The sequence below is a fragment of the Egretta garzetta genome, unplaced genomic scaffold (genome assembly GCF_000687185.1).
Source record: "Egretta garzetta isolate BGI_Z169 unplaced genomic scaffold, ASM68718v1 scaffold245, whole genome shotgun sequence".
NCBI classification, from domain to species: domain Eukaryota; kingdom Metazoa; phylum Chordata; class Aves; order Pelecaniformes; family Ardeidae; genus Egretta; species Egretta garzetta.
Window position 1 is genome coordinate 220,509 of NW_009259721.1, and position 19,251 is coordinate 239,759.

Consider the following 19,251-nt stretch of genomic DNA (forward strand, 5'->3'; position numbering starts at 1 on the left):
GGGCTTTTGGTGTTAGGATTATTTTTTTTTTAATTATTCTGTATGTATGTATGCCTTTACAGATGTCCTTGGAAGTTGTTTAACTTCCCTTCCCCCGTCGATGTACTTCTCTGATGTGAAAACGGCTTTGCTAATCTAGTGAACGTTAGTAGCTGATCTTGTAGCTGCTATGCAGTTGTTGGCGTGCTCAGGAGCTGCTGTTCAGCGCTGCTGTCTGCTCTTCGTCTGAAAAGACACAGAATAGCTTTATCGCCAAGTATCATCTAATAGCGGGATTGTGCATGCATACTGAAAATACAAAGTTTAATTTTGATCTTACATGACTAAGAGTTGGCTGTTTCCAGAAGCACGTGTTCTAATGCAGTAAAATATGTGCTCTTGCAGTTACCTCTTTTTGTGAAGAAAATGGTAAACAAAACAGTGTGTGTAATCCGGCAGGTTTTACTGTTAGGCTGTATAGACGGTTTCTAGCTGGGAACAGCTTTATGTGACTTACTGTCTTTTAGCAAAATCTGCACCCAAAAGACTTCAAGAACAGGACTTGTACAGCTCTTCTCTGTCTTTTCATTAATCCTTTCAGCTGTAAACATACAAATGCAGCACCCAGCGTGACTTGGGGGCTGGGCAGCTGCTTAGGGTGTCTACCATTTGGAGGAGTATTTATAGTAGCTGAATTAAAAAGTAAAGAATTTGAGGCAGACACAGTGAGATTTTTTTTTCCCCCTTGAGTTATGCTTGCTTGACAACCCCATTTTTCTTTTTTAAATAATATAAGTGCAGTAAACCAATCTTGTTATCAAATTGAATTGGCTTTTAAGGGAAAAGCTTATGCCTTTTTCCATTACCTACCAGAATTAGCTTTAGTCGTCTTTGGGCAGAAGAGGTATTTTGATTATTCTATGAATATGTAATACGTTCTGCGCCCAGAAAAATAAGGAATGTAACATGATACAAGTTACAGCTCTAGTAGAGCTCTAATAATATTAGTCTAATCAGATGAGAGAGAGAAGTATATGAATAAGAAGATTCTAAGCATCTCTCTGCAGCTCCTGTGATATAGTATATGCCTGCTCTGTTTTTTCTGAAGCTGTTTGGGGGATGCTCATTTGAGATCTGAAATGCTGTCCAAAAGATAATACTGTCCTGAAAGAGATTGTGGTAATGGTTGCCTGAGTCTAATACGGAGGTATGTGAAAAGCCTGGCGATCCTTGTATTTTTGCAATAGCTTTGTGTCTTCTGATTTGTATTTTTTATTTTATAATTATAACTTCCACTGCAAACCTTTCATACCAGGTACTGGTTTGTACTGCGCTCATCCAGTCTCATTAATGTATGTATAATGGTCTGACAAGAAAGCTTGTTTCAGCTGAAAGTTTTTCAGAGTGATGACTAAAGGAAGATCCTTCGTCTGGAGGAGAGGTCATCGAAATACAAACTTCTGTGAAAACTGGGTGATGAGTTTGCATACTGCCATTGTGAGCTTTTGGGGTTGAGAGTTCTTATCTGTAATAGCTGACTGCAGTCAGCATTTTCACTGTGATGAGAGTTAAATGTCTTTGCATTCACGTTTCAGTCACTTATGTTGACTCTTTCAAGTTCACTAAAGGGAATTCAAAGCTCAGTGTGAATTGTGAAGTTCACTTTCCCACTACAGTGGAGAAATAGGCTTTGTCCGTATTTTTGCCCATCTGGTGTGGTACTTGTGGAACGACTTGGGGAAGAGTTGTGCTCTGATGCTTCATACCTTTAGATTGCTGCTTAGCACGCTAGTTTATCTATAGATTCATAGCTGTGTTGCTGCTTAGCAGCTCTTGTCCACAAAAATCTCCTCCCCCTTTTTTTTTTTCCCCCTGTATGTACTGAATAAGCAACAAACTCAAATCAAAACTTGATTTTATTTCTTTTCTCATGAAAACACAAAGTGATACTGGAAAACTTCAGGAGAGAATTATTATCTAGTTACTGTTGCAGAGAGGCTTCTTTAGGTTATCTATACAAGTAGTAACCTATTTGTAATCACCATTTTGTAAACACTGTTTTAAGAAGTCCAGGGAATGGCTCTGCAGTTATTTTACGTGCTATGCCAGGGTGCATATAGCCTGTATGAAACAGGCATGCAGCATCTGTACATATAATTGAGAAGTTTGTTTATTTTTATACAAAGCTAAAGGTGCTTCAGGAATTGCTAGTCCTTGACTTACCTTTGGGAACAAAAATTATCAGGAAATTCTAATTTCCCCCCCCCACCTACACCCTATTGCTCCTCTGAAGGCAAACACTTACTAGTTAAGTGAGACAGCACCCATTTGAAGTTATTGATAGGAGGACTAAAACTTGCATTAAATGATCTCTGAAGGCAAACACTTAATTAGTAAGTGAGACAGCACCCATATTGATAGGAGGACTAAAACTTGCATTAAATGATGCTGTTATTCATCAAAATGAAGTTGCTGTTTTAATTGTACAAAATGGGACCTTTCCTGAAATGTCTTTGTCTCAGGAGTTTAAAATTGGAAATACTGTATCACTAGCTTGGAGGTAGAGTTTCTTGGAAAACAAAAGTGAAAATGGTGACGCTTAGTGTGTGTCTTTTTCCTTTCTCCAGTATGAAGTGGAACAGAACAGAATTTACCACCTGAAACTGCTGCTTCAAGTTCAGATCAGGAAAAGAATATACCACATAGTAACAACAACTCAAGACCAAAGAAGAGGAAACTTACACTGAAGATACAAGGCTTGATCTGAAACAAGAAGTTTGTGCCTACTCAACAGCTTCAAAAGAGCACGTCCCAACGCTGCTAGTAGTCTTTGTTTTCTCCAGTGCTGTATTGAAACTGCCCAGGGCAGCAGCACTTGTATTCTCTACTAGCTTGATAGATCACGTTCTCTTGCTATCTTTTTTCTCTCTCTTTCTCTCTCTCTTTTTTAAAAAATAATAGCAGTCTTCATCCTTAGAAACTTGTGCTGAAACAGAAGAATCGGCCAATACTACTGAAAGTGCAATATTTGAATATCACTGCGAGGTTGGTGCATGTGTTATATAAAGAGTTATATATATTTCTACACTTAATAGCAAACAAGTTGACAACAGAAGGGTGTGGGTTTTGTTAGGGGTTTGGTTTTTTTTTTTTGCAGTTACGTTTGTTTAGTAATAGTATGATGAATTAATGTGGTTCTGTTTAACAATACTTATAACCCTAGAGAGCTGGTTATTGAGGTTTCTCTCTTCTAGTAATGGTAGTGTTGTGGTTCCAGTCCACACCCCCCCTCCCTTTTTTTCCCCCCCAAATAACCTCTCTTCAGCCATCTTCAAATCTTACTGCACAGGTTTGGTTTTTTTTTTTTTCTTCCTCTGAGCACTTGTATTTGTGCGGTTCATAGTTCCTGTAAACTGGCAGGTCAGCTGTGTTAAAAGTCAGCTGTTGGGAGTGAACTGTTGGTGGTGGACAGCACAGTCAGGTAGTCACTGTGATCCAGTATGTATATTGCACAAGCAAGACTTGCTTGGACCTACCTTTATAGGTTGTAGCCTATTACTAGAAGTTTCTTGGAGTTTTATGACCATACTCCTGGTGATACGTATAAATGGATGTTGTGTTTGATTTTTTGTTATGCTCTGTTGTAACATGATGTTTGAACAGGGGTAGGAATATGACAAGCATCTGGGAAGACTGCCAATATCGTGCGTCTTTCTCTCTACAGCAAATTCTAGTGCCACCCTGAGGAGTGTATCTTTGTTTGAACTCAGGTTGTCAGGCTTTAGATGATTGATGAATTCTTTGTGCTATACTACTAATAATCCTTTAAACTCAGACTGTTCAAATGGTATTGTGCAATAGTAGTCTGTCAGCCAGAGATTACAGCAGTGTGATTTTCTAATCCTAAGGTAGGCTGTTCTGAACTTTTATTTTTAGGTAGATTTCTGTCATTTTCTGTATCTGGTGTATTTTTAGTAGTTGTCTGTTACTAATGTCTGTGGCAGGGATGTAGGTGTGTTTGTGTACTTACCTTGTATCAGAGATGTGAAGTGGCCATTTTGTAAATGACTCACAAAAAGCATTTGTCACACTGATTTGAGCTTTCAGAATGGGTTAATGGTTTTGCCTATTATTCTCCTGGGAAAAGGTATAATAATACATCATCTTCCCTTCCTCCAGCCACCCTACTTGCAAGAGCAATTTTTTTTTTAAGTATTTCAAACTCTAGGATGGCTTAAACACTTCATCTGTTGCCTTCCCACAGGGGCATCTTCATGTCTATGGAATGTCCTCAGGGTTTCCTTCCTCAAAAGATGGGTTCACATATTGGAGTGATGCTCTTTGATCACTTTTAAACTGATTTCCAAACAGCTTAGTAAGACATGCTGTAGCTATACCTTTTAATACATTGAGTAACTCAATATCTGTATTGGGTGAGAAGCATGACCATTTTACAAGTTGCTCAAATGTCTTTTATCTCTGCTAAATACATTGCTGACTAATTTTGAATCTCTTCTGCTTGATGCAGTGAGAAAGCAGAGAAGAGATGCAGTCTCGTTCTGTTTCCAAAATAAATACTCTGGAAACTGCAGCAAATAGGACCCTCCATTACTGTATTTTAAGATGTGTATTCACTGTCTGGGGAGAGGGGAGGGTTGCTTCAGTAGTCTTCCTTGAATTAGTGTTTGGTGAGGTGTAATATGTTTCAACTGATCTAACTGCTAACCTGCAAATGGTGGAAATGGCTTGCTTTAAAAATGAGACTTGCACATCAAAAAGCCAATGAGTTAGTAAAGGGACTTGTGAACACTTCAAGATTGAGTCAGTGCCTTGATAATAAAAGACACCCCTCTACCCCGCCAAACCCAGAAGTTTTTGATGGATGTAAGTTAATTTAACCGTTCGTTACAGCTTTAACATTTTTAGTTTAATGCTCTCTTCAAGTTCTGTCAGTCTCTCTAGCACTTGAGCTCCTATGCCACAGAAATGTTAGTTTAATTCTGGGCATTGGTTCCGTAACAGTGCAAAAATATTTAAATACTTAAAACCATTTTCTTAGTATGAAGGACTGAACAGACAAACTAGGGACAAACTTTGCCGGGATGTGAATGTAGTTCTGTTGGTTTGTAACTGTTATATTTTCCTAATTACCTGTTTAATTTGGAAGAGCCAATACTTCAGGTATTTTCAGGCTCTGATGTGAAATAATAAATGTGGGAGTGTTTTGATGTATAATACTTAAAGTCATAAGTTTGTTTTGGTCTAAGCAAGCATTATTTCAGTGTTGTATTTCTAGCCTATTTTATAAATATGTTACCCGTCTTACACAAGCTTGACTATTTTGATGTTCTTACTGTATTCTAAAAATTGTTAGAATTTGCTTGTTACAATAACCTCCACAAGCTCTTTGTGTTTGTTAATTCTGTTACTTGGGCACGAAGAAAGGAAACTTAAGTAGAGTGGTTTTTGTGTGTCCTGTCCTCCCCCCCCTTTCTTTTAAACAGATGAGCTTTGATCCAAACCTGCTCCACAACAATGGACACAACGGGTACCCCAATGGTACTTCGGCAGCACTGCGTGAGACTGGGGTTATAGAAAAACTGCTGACCTCTTATGGATTCATTCAGTGTTCAGAACGGCAAGCTAGACTGTTCTTCCACTGTTCACAGTATAATGGCAACTTACAGGAGCTCAAAGTAGGAGGTAATTACACAACTTTCAGAGCTTCTTGACCGAGTGAAGACTGGTCTCTTTCACTTGCCATAGAAAATCCTTTTATCTTGTGGCATGAACAGATTCATGCTGTTGCTTCTGATGGGCTAAAGAGACAATTTTATTGATAATTTACCACTCCTGATGAGAGACCTTTACAGCACTTAAGCTTTGTGCAGCTTGTATTAATACAATTGTGGCCATTCTGGAAAAGGTGTGATGTTAGGTCAAACTTGTATAACTGAGATGGAAGTAAGTGCTTAGACTGCGGGAGAACATACCTCATGCACTCAGTATTTCTTTTTTAAAACTAGTTTGAAGATGGCCAACTGTTTTTCAGAATGGGGAGGCTGCTACTTCATGCTACTAAGTAATGTGACAGTGATGTTTCTAAACTGTTTAATGGCATATGTTATGTTGTCTGAACTTCAGCGTGACGTCTACTGTATAATGAGCAAGACGGGGAGGGGATTACTGAGGGGCAAGCCATTGCAATAGAATAGTTCATTGGCAACAGGAATGTGTAAACGGAATAACCAGAGAAATATTTGCAAATAGCATATCCCTCCTTGGTAACAAAAGCACCTGAGTTTTACTTTGTTGTATTTGGCTACAAGCAGTGAATTATCAAATGTAACCATTCAGTAATTTAATAAAAAAAACAACAAAAAAAACCCCAACACAAAACCCATAAACAAACCAACTAACGCAAACAGCAGAACTCTGTGATGCCATCGTAATGTTTGATTGTCTTGTAGACGATGTTGAGTTTGAAGTGTCTTCTGATCGCCGAACTGGAAAACCCATTGCTATTAAATTGGTGAAGATAAAACCAGAAATATTACCTGAAGAACGAATAAATGGACAAGTTAGTGCCTGTTTTCTATACATGCATAATTTCCATCCTTTACTCCAGTACGGAAGACTAGATTCATTTAGCATGCATATTAACTACATACAGTATTCAGTTACACTGAAATATATTTTTATTGTTCTGGTAAAAATTCAGAGGTTCAGTTTGAGCTCTTATTTAGCTCTGAGCAGTTCTTGGAGTCAACAGGTGTTCTGTGAGATTGAAATTTTGCAGCGTGGCATTCCCTGTTGAGTTATACTAGAATTGCATCCCTGAGTGTGTAGTAGAGGATACTGAGATTCATTTTGTATTCAACAATGCTGCTCCTGAAATGACTAGCAATGGATTTTTGTTTTTGACTGGTAGGTTGTGTGCGCTGTTCCTCACAATTTAGAGAGTAAATCTCCAGCTGCCCCGGGTCAGAGTCCAACAGGGAGTGTATGCTACGAACGTAATGGGGTAAAGCTTATGTATTTTACTTGAACTCTTCACTGATCCAGCACTGTGGTCTATGAGCAACAAAATTGACACAATTTAATGTAGAAAATTGACACTGCTAGGAACTGTAGTTCTTGGCCAAAAAAAAAAGGAAAAAAGCATGCTTTGGTAATTACTACAGACAGAAATGTTAATTTGACAGCTTGCTTGCTTGTATCTGTGGGGAACTTTTATAGAGAGCCAAATAGTTGTCTTTCTCTTTTAAAACTTAATGAAGCTGGGTTACGTAATGTTCATGTATCCTTATCTCGAACTTCTAAAGTTTAGAAATTGACATTTAAAGATGGCCACATATAAACTTTTCAACTTCAGTTGCTTGTTACAGACTCATCAAAACAGCACGATGGAAAAAAGAATGTTTGTGCATGCCATGTTTGACCGTTTTTTATTTTTTCCACTAAATCAATTTCTTTAATAGCAGATACTGTTATTAAATAAAACTGTTTTAACCTTTCTTTGAGACAACTGTTCTGCTAATAGACTAATATTAGTCAATGTTAATTTACAGGAAGTATTTTACCTGACTTATACCCCAGAGGATGTTGAAGGAAATGTACAGCTGGAAACAGGAGATAAAATAAACTTTGTAATTGATACAAATAAACAGTAAGTTGGCATTGCTTTTCTGACTTCATACTTCATTTTAGTAGTCAGGCGGCAATTCATTGCTGTTCCAAGAACCGAAATAACATTATGAATTATAATCTTAATTTTTGGTCTAGTTTTGAGTTGTTTCAGGTTTGCTCTGTTTACTTCTTTTCCCTCTAGTACTGGTGCTGTAAGTGCTCGTAACATTATGCTATTAAAAAAGAAACAAGCCCGCTGTCAAGGAGTAGTCTGTGCCATGAAAGTAAGTGATGCTTTAGCTTTAAAGTTCCATTTGAAAAAAAAAAAAAGTTGATCTGAAAAGTGTGTTATAAGTAATGTATTTAGAGCATGAAGAGCTGTTAATAAACAGTTTGGAGCTGTGGGTGTAAGCTGGGTGAAACGGTTTAAACAGTTCATCTTTGATACTAATACTCTTCTTAACAAAGGAAGTCCTGTTTATTTCTGTTTATGTATTTCTTGTGGTAGTCTGCTATGTGGTAGTGTGCACTCGTAAGTCTGCTATACTGGTATGTCGTAGTCTTTCATTGTCTTTGATAGAACCTGTAAAACTTGGTATGTTAAGAGAATTGGCAGTTTATTAATAAACACTTTCTTCTGTTCTTAGGAAGCCTTTGGATTTATTGAGAGGGGTGATGTCGTAAAGGAGATATTCTTTCACTATAGTGAATTTAAAGGTGACCTAGAAGCCTTACAGCCTGGTGATGATGTGGAGTTTACAATCAAAGACAGAAATGTAAGACAAAATCCAGTAAAAACTGAAGACAAGATCCTAGGGCATAACTGGACAGCTGTCTGTTTTCTCAAATTCACTTGTAAAAAGAAGGGGGGAGGAGGTTCATTGGAAAACATCTGCTACCTTACCTCTTCTCTGTGGGTATTTGACTCATTTTGTGCTTTTAGGGTAAAGAAGTTGCAACAGATGTTAGACTGCTGCCTCAAGGAACTGTCATTTTTGAAGATATCAGCATTGAACATTTTGAAGGAACTGTAACCAAAGTAATTCCAAAAGTACCCAGCAAAAACCAGGTGAATTTCAGTATTTACTTAAGTTTATGTGAAATGTTGTATTGATTGTATTGAATTCCAGTGAAACAGTAAATATATTCCCCTTTCCCTGTAACAGTCTGCTGCGTAAGCATCGCCTCAGAGTAAAGCGACGTAATAAGCTCGTACTTAGCCTGTAGCAGTCATAGTATGCAATTTTTCTAAAGGTTATAAAGAGCAAGAATTGGGGTAGTGGTAAATTCGGCAATATGTGTTTTCTTTAATATTTCAAATAATACCCACTGAATTTTGTGGGTTTATGATGTATCTTCAAAGCAAAAGCATAGTGAAAAGGGGAGAAAATATTTGCTGGAATACGCCTGATCTATGGATTCCTGTGAGCATTAACAGTTAATGAGGTTTTTGACAGATAACGTGACCTTTAAGGTTCAGCACACTTCCCTTAAGGTTTTAGGCAAGTCTGTGGTGGTGTTCTGGGAAGATTCAGGGTGGGGTTTTCTGTGTTTTTAAGACTTAATAAGAAAGACACTGCCTTTTAGAAGTGCTCTGAGCGTGGTTACAAATTCAGTTCTTGAAATAGTCATAATTTCTTTGGCAATACATGCTTGGTGCTAAAAAAAAAAGAAAAGAAACAATCACCACCGCCAAAAACGACCTTGCATTTGGCTATGAACACTAAATTACAAATTAGGAGTGGTAGAAATGAAGCATAGTGGTCCGTGTCCAGCAGGCATTTGGTGTCATCCATACTTCTGTTAGCATTAGTATTTCTGCCAACTATTCTGCCTGCAGTTATGCTGAGTCTTGTAGGTGAACTAACTTTTTCTGTTGGGTTTTCTGTCTGCTAGAGTGATCCATTACCTGGCCGCATCAAAGTTGACTTCGTAATTCCTAAAGAACTTCCATTTGGAGACAAAGATACAAAATCCAAGGTGACCTTGCTGGAAAGTGACCACGTTCGATTCAATATTTCAACAGACAGACGCGACAAACTGGAACGAGCCACCAATATTGAGGTTCTCCCCAATACTTTCCAGTTTACTAATGAAACTAGAGAAATGGCAAGTATCTATCTCTTAAAAGTTTTAATTCTTGAGGGGAAATGAAAGTAAAAGATGGGGGTTTTGTCTTAAACAATAACTTAATGTAAAAATCGCTAGTGTCTTCCATTGCCTTTCCTGAAGTCCAGTCCTCAGGTGTACACTTCAAACAAAGTGCTTAATGATATAAAATTGAGAATTAATGCTGTACATATTTCCTTTAAAAGAATAAAAAGGTAACTACTGAGTATATTAAATCATACTAGAAAATTACACCTTAAGTGGCCCTCTTGGATTGGATTGCTGGCTGGTTATAGCAGACAGAGAAATAATGTAATCTTGAACTATTAGTTTAAAAATTCATGTGCTTGAGTCTAAATAGGTAACTACTCACGTTCCTTAGGAAAACAAGAAGAACCTGGAGCTACTCTGGTTCAGGTAGTGAAAAGTCTTAAGATTCAGAGGAGATACTGTGTGCAGCTTCTGGTTTTCATGGGGTTTGGCCAATCTCTCCCTGTCTGAAGGTCCAGCATAAGGGTAGTGAAGAGCTGCACTCTATCACATACAGAAATTCTTTGTGGATTACAGGGACTGAGATGGATGTGCTAATCAGTATTAAATAATTATCTTTGATTCCTGTAATTTGAAATGTTGGTTCTGTTCCAACTAGGCTGGGTTTGCATTCCTTTTCAACTGGAGTCCAATTACAGTGCTATAGCATCAGTACGCTGCGAATTAGGGATCCTTTGCTTTAAGAAAACCACTGAACTTTGACTTCAGCCTCTCAGGTTTTGGCATTCTATCCCACAGACTTCTTATATTTCTGCTCTGGCTAGATATATTTGCCTGCCTGAATTGAGTCACCGTTGAGGTGACAAGTATTGGCTGCTTCTAGAAAGGTTAGCTGATGTTCCTGAGCTTGTGAAAGCTAGATATGAGAAGAATGTTCCTAAAGGTGGAAAGTATCTTTATGTTATCATTCACATCCTATAAGCCTTCCGTGAAACTTGTTAAAGGCTCTGTAGCAACTGGGTTGAACTGAGTATGTTCATTAATTTTATTTTGCTCAATACCTCTGGCCATGCTCTGGTACTAGTTCTTCCTAACTTGAGTAATGAACTCTCTCAGCAGCTTTATGGAGTACTTTTTTTTGTTTGTTTGGGGGTTGGGGTTTTTGTTTTGTTTGGTTTTGGGTTTTTTTTTTTTGTTTGGTTGGGGGGGGGGTTGGTTGGGGTTTTGTTTTGGTAGTGGTTTTTTTTTTTTTTTTAACAGAGGTCAGGGTGAGAAATGGGTTTTTTTGACAGTTGATGGGGCACAGGATATTCTGTTTATCATTTGGCATTCCATTTCTAGTGGATTTCCTGTTTATATAGGTTCTTGTATGTTTTTTGTGTGTTGATGTTTGTATTATATACTTGTGTATTTGTACAGTTAATGCCTTCAAGATTGTGTTCTCTGTGTAGTAGTAATGTCAGGTTCTTTAACTGTAGTCCTTCTTGGTAATGGCTTAAATTAATCTTTTCCACTTCATAAATTGATAAACTAGGTAAGTAAGACCTGTTTGCAAGGAAGCACGTTGCATAAACCAAGAAGGGTTTTCACAGGATTCAGGCCTTGGGTTCAGATTATTACATATTCCACAGAGAGATGTGGGGTACCTGCAGACAGATGTCGCATACTAGTAGTAAAACTGTAATTGTCCTTTTGACTGTTCTCAGGGTGTAATTGCAGCAATGAGAGATGGCTTTGGCTTCATTAAATGTGTGGACCGGGATGCTCGCATGTTCTTTCACTTCAGTGAAATTATGGATGGAAATCAACTCCATATTTCTGATGAAGTAGAGTTTACAGTCGTTCCTGTAAGTGAGATTAATACTTTTATGAAACTGTAATTTTTAAAGAAATTACATGCAGTCTGTCTAAAATCTGGTTGGTCTTTTTTTCAGGATATGTTGTCTGCCCAAAGAAATCATGCTATAAGGATTAAAAAACTTCCGAAGGGCACGGTTTCTTTCCACACCCAGTCAGATCACCGTTTTGTGGGCACTATAGACAAAGAAGCCACTCCAGCCAAAGCCAGTAGCCCAAATAAAGGCAAAGAGAAGGTAATGCTGCTCTTCTACTTGTGAAGTACCCGTTCTGTGTTACTGGCTTGGGAGACTGAGGCTGCTGCCTTAAAATCTGTAATTCAACTTCTTGAGGCACTCTTTCTCCTGTATAAATGTGAACTACTTTGGATAGCTAATGACAGCAGTCAGTAAAAAGTAACTTACGTGAAACACGATAATAAAAGCATTGTTAATGATCATGTGGTTGAGGATAATTTCCAAGAACTTGACAAGAAGTTTCTTTCTACCTCCTCCTCCATAAGATGCTAGATAGAATTGGTTAAAGTTAAGTTTCTAGGGCTAGAGAAGATCCTCTATTGTTTTGTCATGCTGTTTTAAACAATGCCAGAATCATTTAACTTCTAGTAAATACTTAACTGGAAACGATGGTAATCCTCCCATTTCCTTCAAAAGTGTTGTCTAATATCACTTAAAGGAGAGTTGATGGCTTTGTGTTTTTCACCAGTTACGGAGCTGTTACTGTAAAACCACTGTGTCTCAAATGAGGAGTGCTTGAATTATATGTAGTAAACTTATTTGCTTACAATTAAGACACTGACTGCTGAATTCTCATGTTTTGTTTTTAGGAAGCTGAGGATGGAGTAATTGTTTATGATGACTGTGGAGTAAAACTGACCATTCCTTACCAGGCCAAGGATGTGGAAGGATCTGCTAATCCCCAGATAGGAGATAAGGCAATATAACTAAATATACCATTGGGAAATACTTTTCTGTGCATTGAGATGTGAGCTTATCTTTTCCTTGTTACTGGATTTGTACTCCCTCTCAGAACAAATGAAGGAGAAGGCATCTGTGTAATGTCACCCACTTTTCTTCTATCCTAGGCTTAATCTGTACAACTAAGGAAAATATCCTAAAACCTGGTGATACTTGTATGAAAAAAGTGTCTAGTATGTAAATGATGCTTTTTAAACGAGAAATTCTTAGCATTGAGACAGTGGATGCCGCTTGTGAATAATCAAGAGGAAATTTAGCGTAAAGACTTTGAGATTAATGTTGAAGAGGGAGAACACACCCTTATGAGCAAATTAGCCTGAGAGACAATGGAAAGGGAGAAAGAGCTCGGAGATCTGGAAGAGCAGCCTGAAAACTGTCAGGTGTTCAGGAGCCATGCTAGAAAGGCGCTTACTACTGTTTTTAAAAATCTGAAACAAGTGAGCGAAGCTACGTACATGCTCACCGTGGGCCACTGCTGATGAGTGTAGTGAAAGGAGCCAAATTGCAGAAAGATTTTAATCTTTAATGGGTGAAAGAGGCTGAGTGCTAGAGGCCGGCTTGCCTTGCAGATATCACTGGTGTGACTGAAAACTACGTTCCTGGAGAGCCTAGATATTGATTAGAGCTACACAGCTTTGAAATTGGTTGTTTCAGGGGTTTGTTTTTTTTTTTTTGGTGGTCGTGGTTTGTTTGGCTTTTTTCTCTCTAGTATTGATACGCTCCTCTTCAACAGGTTGAGTTCAGCGTTTGTGAAGTGAAGAGAACTGGCCTGCAAACAGCTGTTTCTGTCAGAATGCTAGGACGCAATTACAGCTCTAAGAGGCTTTTGGGATATGTGGCAGCCCTGAAAGATAACTTTGGATTTATTGAAACAGCCAATCATGATAAGGAGATCTTTTTCCACTACAGGTGAATGGAAACTTTATTATTGTTATTACTTGTTTGTGTGTGTGTGGTTTTGTTTGGGGGGAGTGGGGTTTGGTAGGGTTGACTGTTAGACCCATTTGGACACACACATTTATGCTTAGGTGGCTCAAGTCCCATTTATTATCTCTGCTGGACTGGTTCAGGCTTTTCTGTTAGTCAGCAATCTTGGTGTTCTATGCCTCTGAATCTCAGGCCAAGAAATACAATTGCGTTGTATATTTGAAATGATTCACTTTCTTGAACGAGGATTTCTTGAAAATGTGAAGTGCTGAGCTAGTTAAATGGCTTCTGATCAACTTATGTGAATGTTAGGTGAGCAATCACTATTGTCATGTAACTAAAGGAAAATTGTACATAATTCTATTCCTGTAGTGAATACTGTGGTGATATTGATAGCCTGGAACTCGGAGACACTGTTGAATACAGCTTGTCAAAAGGCAAAGGAAACAAAGTTAGTGCAGAAAAAGTGAACAAAACACATGCAGGTAAGGCTGTACCTGGTATTTTCTGCTTACAAGGCTCTTGGCACGTGCTGGCGGATAAAGTTTATTAATAATCAGAGTTTGAGCTTAAACCAAGAGGACAATGCTTAATGTGATGGTCACTGGTTTCCTGAAAACCGTTGCCTGTGTTTCCAGAGAACAGACAAGTGCAGACTACCAGTCCTGTAGACAGTAGCAACTCTTTGGACCTTTATCGTACTCTGTCCCCTTCAACTGGAGGGTTATAAGGAGAGACCTGGTGGCAGAACTAGCCAAATTAGTAATTGCAGTAGTTGTGCTGTATCTCACAGAAAGAAAATTGCAGGAGGAATGCAGATGGGCGTATTGAAGACTTGGGGGCAAAAAAATGCATACTTTAAGTGAGCAGGGAATGGAAACGCAGCGGAAGAGAAGTAAAATTCTTTGATTTGCTTTTCTGGTTCCATGGCCTCTAGTTTTGTGAGAAACTAATATTTTTCTGCTTCCGTGTTTAAACTGTCAGTGTGGTCTTGATTAGAAAAGCTGTTGTTGCTTATTGCTGTGTTAAAGCTGTTCCGGTTTTACTGGGTGATAGAGTGCACTGCCTTGAGTGTTTTGCAGTGCAAACTATTGGCTCCTGGTCAATCTGAATAACTTACTAATTCTTTTTTTAAAAAGTATGACTAGATCATCCTGTTCTTGCACTGTGTGTTTCTTTTCAGTGAATGGTATCACTGAAGAAGCTGATCCAACTGTTTACTCTGGTAAAGTAATTCGTCCTTTAAGGAGTGTAGATCCCACACAAACTGAATACCAGGGCATGATTGAAGTCATGGAGGATGGTAAGATTTCTTGCTTATAAGCATTCCTTTCACAAATGCACAAGAAGCTTAAAAGTTTAATAAACTGTTAGTAGAGATATTGAGGATTATATTCACACTACAGACTATATTCATGCTACTTAGCTGACAGTAAAAGCGTCATTGCTAATATTGGAAATGAATTCTGAATGCCCTCAGGTAGGAAAAAACACCTCTCAGTTCTGTCTTGTACTTTTTCCTCCTCTAGGTGAGATGAAAGGAGAGGTCTATCCGTTTGGAATTGTTGGAATGGCAAACAAAGGTGACTGTCTGCAAAAGGGAGAGACAGTGAAGTTTCAGCTCTGTGTTCTTGGTCAAAATGGGCAGACAATGGCTGTTAACATCACACCGTTCCGCAGAGCCACAGTGGAATGTGTGAAAGATCAGGTGAGCAACCGCTGCTATGAAGACAAGTTGCGTGTTAGTGGGAAATAACTGCTTGACTTGGCACAGAGCAGATGAGAACCCACTTCAGCACGTAAATCCTGGAAGCTGTTGTGCACAAATGGATTGCTTTGTACTCTGGTTCTAGGGAACTAGGTTTGTGTAACCCAAGTGCTGGTTTATGCCAGGATGTGTAATGTGACTTCAGTAAAGGTAAACTCAGTACTTGGTTTGGTGCTAATACATCGGTACTACTGGGCAGCAGTTCCTGCTGTGGTTGATTGTGAAGACCTGGTTTTGAGATGTCCCAGAAATTGATCTAACTAGTCTCTACTGGAGAAGGCATTAAAAAAAGTGTTTAAAAAAGAAACAAAACTGCGCATACTCTGTTTCCAGAAGCAGCTGCTTCACACATTAAGCAGTCAATGATTACAGTCCACCTTAAATGCGATGGCTGATTATTGCCCTAGTTAATTGTATCTCAGAATGGTTAGAAAATTAAGTGCTGTGAATGCTTTCTATTGTTACAGTTATTCTGCAGCACTAAGTGCTAGTCATTTATGGAGAGGCTAGATGACTTGCTGGTTTATATGTGAGTGGAACAGTAAATGGAGGTAACAGACTTCTTATACCAGTGTCGGATCAAAAAAATGGAGTGGTTTCAGCTGTGTAACTTTTAAGGTGGAGTCTTAGAAAAGAATGCGTAGCGGCGCTTTTCTCTGTTCAATACAGCTGCCAGGACTCTTGGCAGTTTTCAGAACTTGTTCTATAGACTTTGGGGTTTAAATGTGACTTTACAAACCCTGGAAGTCTAGGCACTCTCCTTGAAGTATTGTTTCCAGACAGAATATTCTGTTCAGTGTATAAATCACATTTCCACTTCCATTAGGCACTTCAGAGGTTTGGGGTTGTTTTTGTAGAAACAGTTAAACTGCAATAATAAGTCATTGCATCTGTTTGGATCAAGAGGAAAGAAATAACCCTATGATGTGTTGGTTTTCAGTTTGGTTTCATTAATTATGAAGTGGGTGACAGCAAAAAGCTCTTCTTCCATGTCAAAGAAGTTCAGGATGGTGTGGAGCTGCAGGCTGGGGATGAAGTGGAGTTCTCTGTAATCCTGAACCAGCGCACAGGAAAATGCAGTGCCTGTAACGTGTGGCGTGTCTGGTGAGAATTTAGAATTAAAGTGATTTAATCTGGTATGCTGTCCACATCACAGTAGTGGAGTGCATGCTGCTTCTAAACTGAGCTGGCTGTTGCTAGAATGGGAGCTGTGAATTTCATCTAGCTTCAGTGAGAGCCTCCCACCTGAGAACTGCCAGCACTTGTAGGGTGTCCAGTACAGTGCAGCAGCAGAACTCTAAGCTTTTCTTAATTGCAGATAGCTTGTTCTTCTTATAATCTATTCTTAAGAAGCTCCCCCTCCCATAGCAGGAACTTGGGTACAGCCTTCTAAGATAGAAATTAATGAATTATAAGGAAACCAATCACATTCCTGTGTAGTTGCTGGCCTCCCTGGTCGGCACAGCACATAGTGCTTCCACCTGTCTCCTGAAGAGCAACTTTCATTTTTAAGTAGAAAAACAATGTTAGGTGCTCCTTTCTTTTTGGCATGTCATTTCTTAAGGATGATGGCTATTTTTTTTGCTTTTGAACTACTTACACATTTTGAAGAAAATGGCACAATTTGGATTTTGCTTAAGCTTGAGATGGCACTTCTACAGCAACAGGAAGCTAACATTTAATTTTTTCTCTTCAAATTCTGTTCCCATCATCTTAAGAGATGTTAATGCTATGCCATTATGTACTGGTGACTTTAACACTTCTGTTATTCCGGTTAAAGGGATCAGAAATGTAGGAAATGCATTTACTCTCATGCATATATAGCTAGTAGCACCTCTGCTCACTAAAAAATACCTTCCTGAGAATACTGTTTGGAGCTGCTGCTATGAGAGAGTCCTGTGTTAAAAGTAATGGTTTTGAGGCAGACATATACATGGTGTCATCCAGAAGGTCTGCTTTCACGTGAGATGGATTATGCTAATGGCTTAATGGGGAAAGTGACTATAAATTAGGTAGTTTACACCATCTCTGGGAAGTCATCCTTGCTCTGTGTGGTTGGCTCTGTTACAGTGAAGGCGCTAAGGCTGTTGCTGCTCCACGTCCTGACAGACTGGTTAATCGTTTAAAGAGCATTAATCTGGATGATGCCAATGCTCCTCGTCTAACAGTTCTTCGTCAGCCTAGGGGACCGGATAACTCGAAGGTACGTAAGATAAAAGGCTAGCTTGCAGAATAACTGCAGTTCATGTTTTAACTTAAATAACACAACATTGCTTCCTCTGTTGGAAGCCTAAACTGTTCAAAACATGGTGCTTGCTTTCATTCCACAGTGAAGTCAGGGTGCTATACCCTGTGTCAGTAACGTATGCTGCGGTTTCAGAAGAATTGTCTGTTTGTTTTTTTTTTTTCTATAAACCTCCTGCTGCCCTTCTGAGAGATAATAAACAAAATCCCTTTATCTAAACTTGGCTTTCACATAAGGTTCTGCCACCGCATGATAAGCAGGAGGAGTACAGTGTCTGGAATCTGTGGAGTATATAGGACTATAAAGAGCAACCCACAGAACCTGTTTTTTTACTGGCTCTGTTTCTGAAGACCAATGTGGCTAACTAGAAATGTGTTAATGCTGTACTTGGTTGGAACAGAACAGGTTTGCTTTCAAGCGTTGACACTGCAGCTAAGAGTTTGTTTTGTTTTGTTTTCCTTGCAGGGATTTGGTGCAGAGAGAAAGATCCGTCAAGCTGGTGTTATAGATTGATCCACAACACCCATACCTGATGTACGACTGAGTGTGGGGGCTGGTGAAGGGTACTGAATATCTCCCTATTCATCCCTTCCTCCAAATTCTAAGAAGCTATTACACCGGTTTTAACACCTTCTCATGTTATGTTTAAAATAAATTTATGAAACCATTTTAAAATTATGCACAGTTGCATTCTGGAGAACTTAAGGTGGCGCCTTTATAGTATCACATTTTAGAAGCTTGTTTTGAATGGTGCATTTAACGCAACTGGTAACTGCAAATCTACATTGCCTATGTGAGTAAACATTATAGACAGCTCTACTCTGGTAGACCTTACGGAATTCTGCACTACAATTATCTATGCTTTATCTTTGTTATTTTGGCCAAGGTATTACTATGCCTTAGTGCTCAATCGCATTATGTCTTTCCTTCCAAGTGGCAGCGGAAGGCTCACTTCAGCTCACTCTGTTCAAATTCTGAGGACCATAGGAGGGTGGAATAAGTTCAACTTGATATAAAATCTGTATGAATATTCAGATAACTTAAGTTGATGGCCAAATGTTAGCAATGTTTTCGTATTTCATTTAACTTGACTCTTTAGCCAGCAAAGTTCTTAGAGCTCAGTGAAAGTCTCTTTCCAGGGTAAACTTACTTTTGTAGCGTTCTGAAACACACATAGTGCAGAATTTCATAAGGCTGAGGTGTGCCATCAGTGTGGTAATTTAAATATATTTAAAACAATGCACAAATCTGCTGCTGCTTAGAACACTGCAGCTTTAAACCCAGTTTCTTTTACTGATTTAAATTTAAAAAGAAAGAAGTTGTGCCTGAAGTGAATACTTTTTTTTTTCTTTTTTGCAGCCGGCACCCAGTGTACTGTAAAAGAATAAATACTTAGGCTTTCCATAGCTGTATTGAGACTTTCATCAAGGTGAAATAGTTGATGTCTGTGTGCTTTTCTCCCCTTCCCCCCCCGCCCCTCCATTTCCCCAGTCACGCTTTATCAAGCAAGAAAACTGAATGATTGGTCTAAGTATTACTTTAACCAAAAAGATCAGGAGTTACTTTCTTCGAATAGAGGGCAGTACTGTGGTTTTTTTGTTTTGTTTTGTTTTTTTCATGTTACCTCTATTCTCAATTTAGGGTTTTCTTCTCTGGGAGATGCATTATCTTTGTAAAACAAACATTGCTTTCTCCAATTTTTTCTGTTAATGGCAAAGAATGGAAATAGAATAAAGTTTTACTGATTTTGAAAAAAGCCTCCCTGCTGC

General features: G+C 38.6%; 1 protein-coding gene across 2 annotated transcripts; it reads left to right on the forward strand.

Moving 5' to 3' along the window:
• The first annotated feature begins 1,477 nt into the window (after positions 1 to 1,477).
• Positions 1,478 to 18,589, forward strand: CSDE1 (cold shock domain containing E1). Of its 2 annotated transcripts, XM_009639381.2 has the most exons (20): positions 1,478 to 1,489; positions 2,607 to 3,024; positions 5,484 to 5,682; positions 6,450 to 6,559; positions 6,911 to 7,003; positions 7,551 to 7,648; positions 7,811 to 7,892; positions 8,256 to 8,384; positions 8,552 to 8,677; positions 9,505 to 9,717; positions 11,415 to 11,555; positions 11,643 to 11,801; positions 12,392 to 12,499; positions 13,276 to 13,451; positions 13,842 to 13,954; positions 14,653 to 14,772; positions 14,999 to 15,177; positions 16,178 to 16,341; positions 17,308 to 17,440; positions 17,948 to 18,589. In XM_009639381.2, exons 3-20 carry the CDS (start codon positions 5,484 to 5,486, stop codon positions 17,993 to 17,995), a joined length of 2,391 nt encoding a protein of 796 aa, XP_009637676.1. In that variant the 5' UTR covers positions 1,478 to 1,489; positions 2,607 to 3,024; the 3' UTR covers positions 17,996 to 18,589. The 2 variants fall into 2 exon arrangements, with proteins under 2 accessions (XP_009637676.1, XP_035750794.1); XM_035894901.1 differs by lacking the exon at positions 6,911 to 7,003.
• Positions 18,590 to 19,251: the final 662 nt, after the last annotated feature.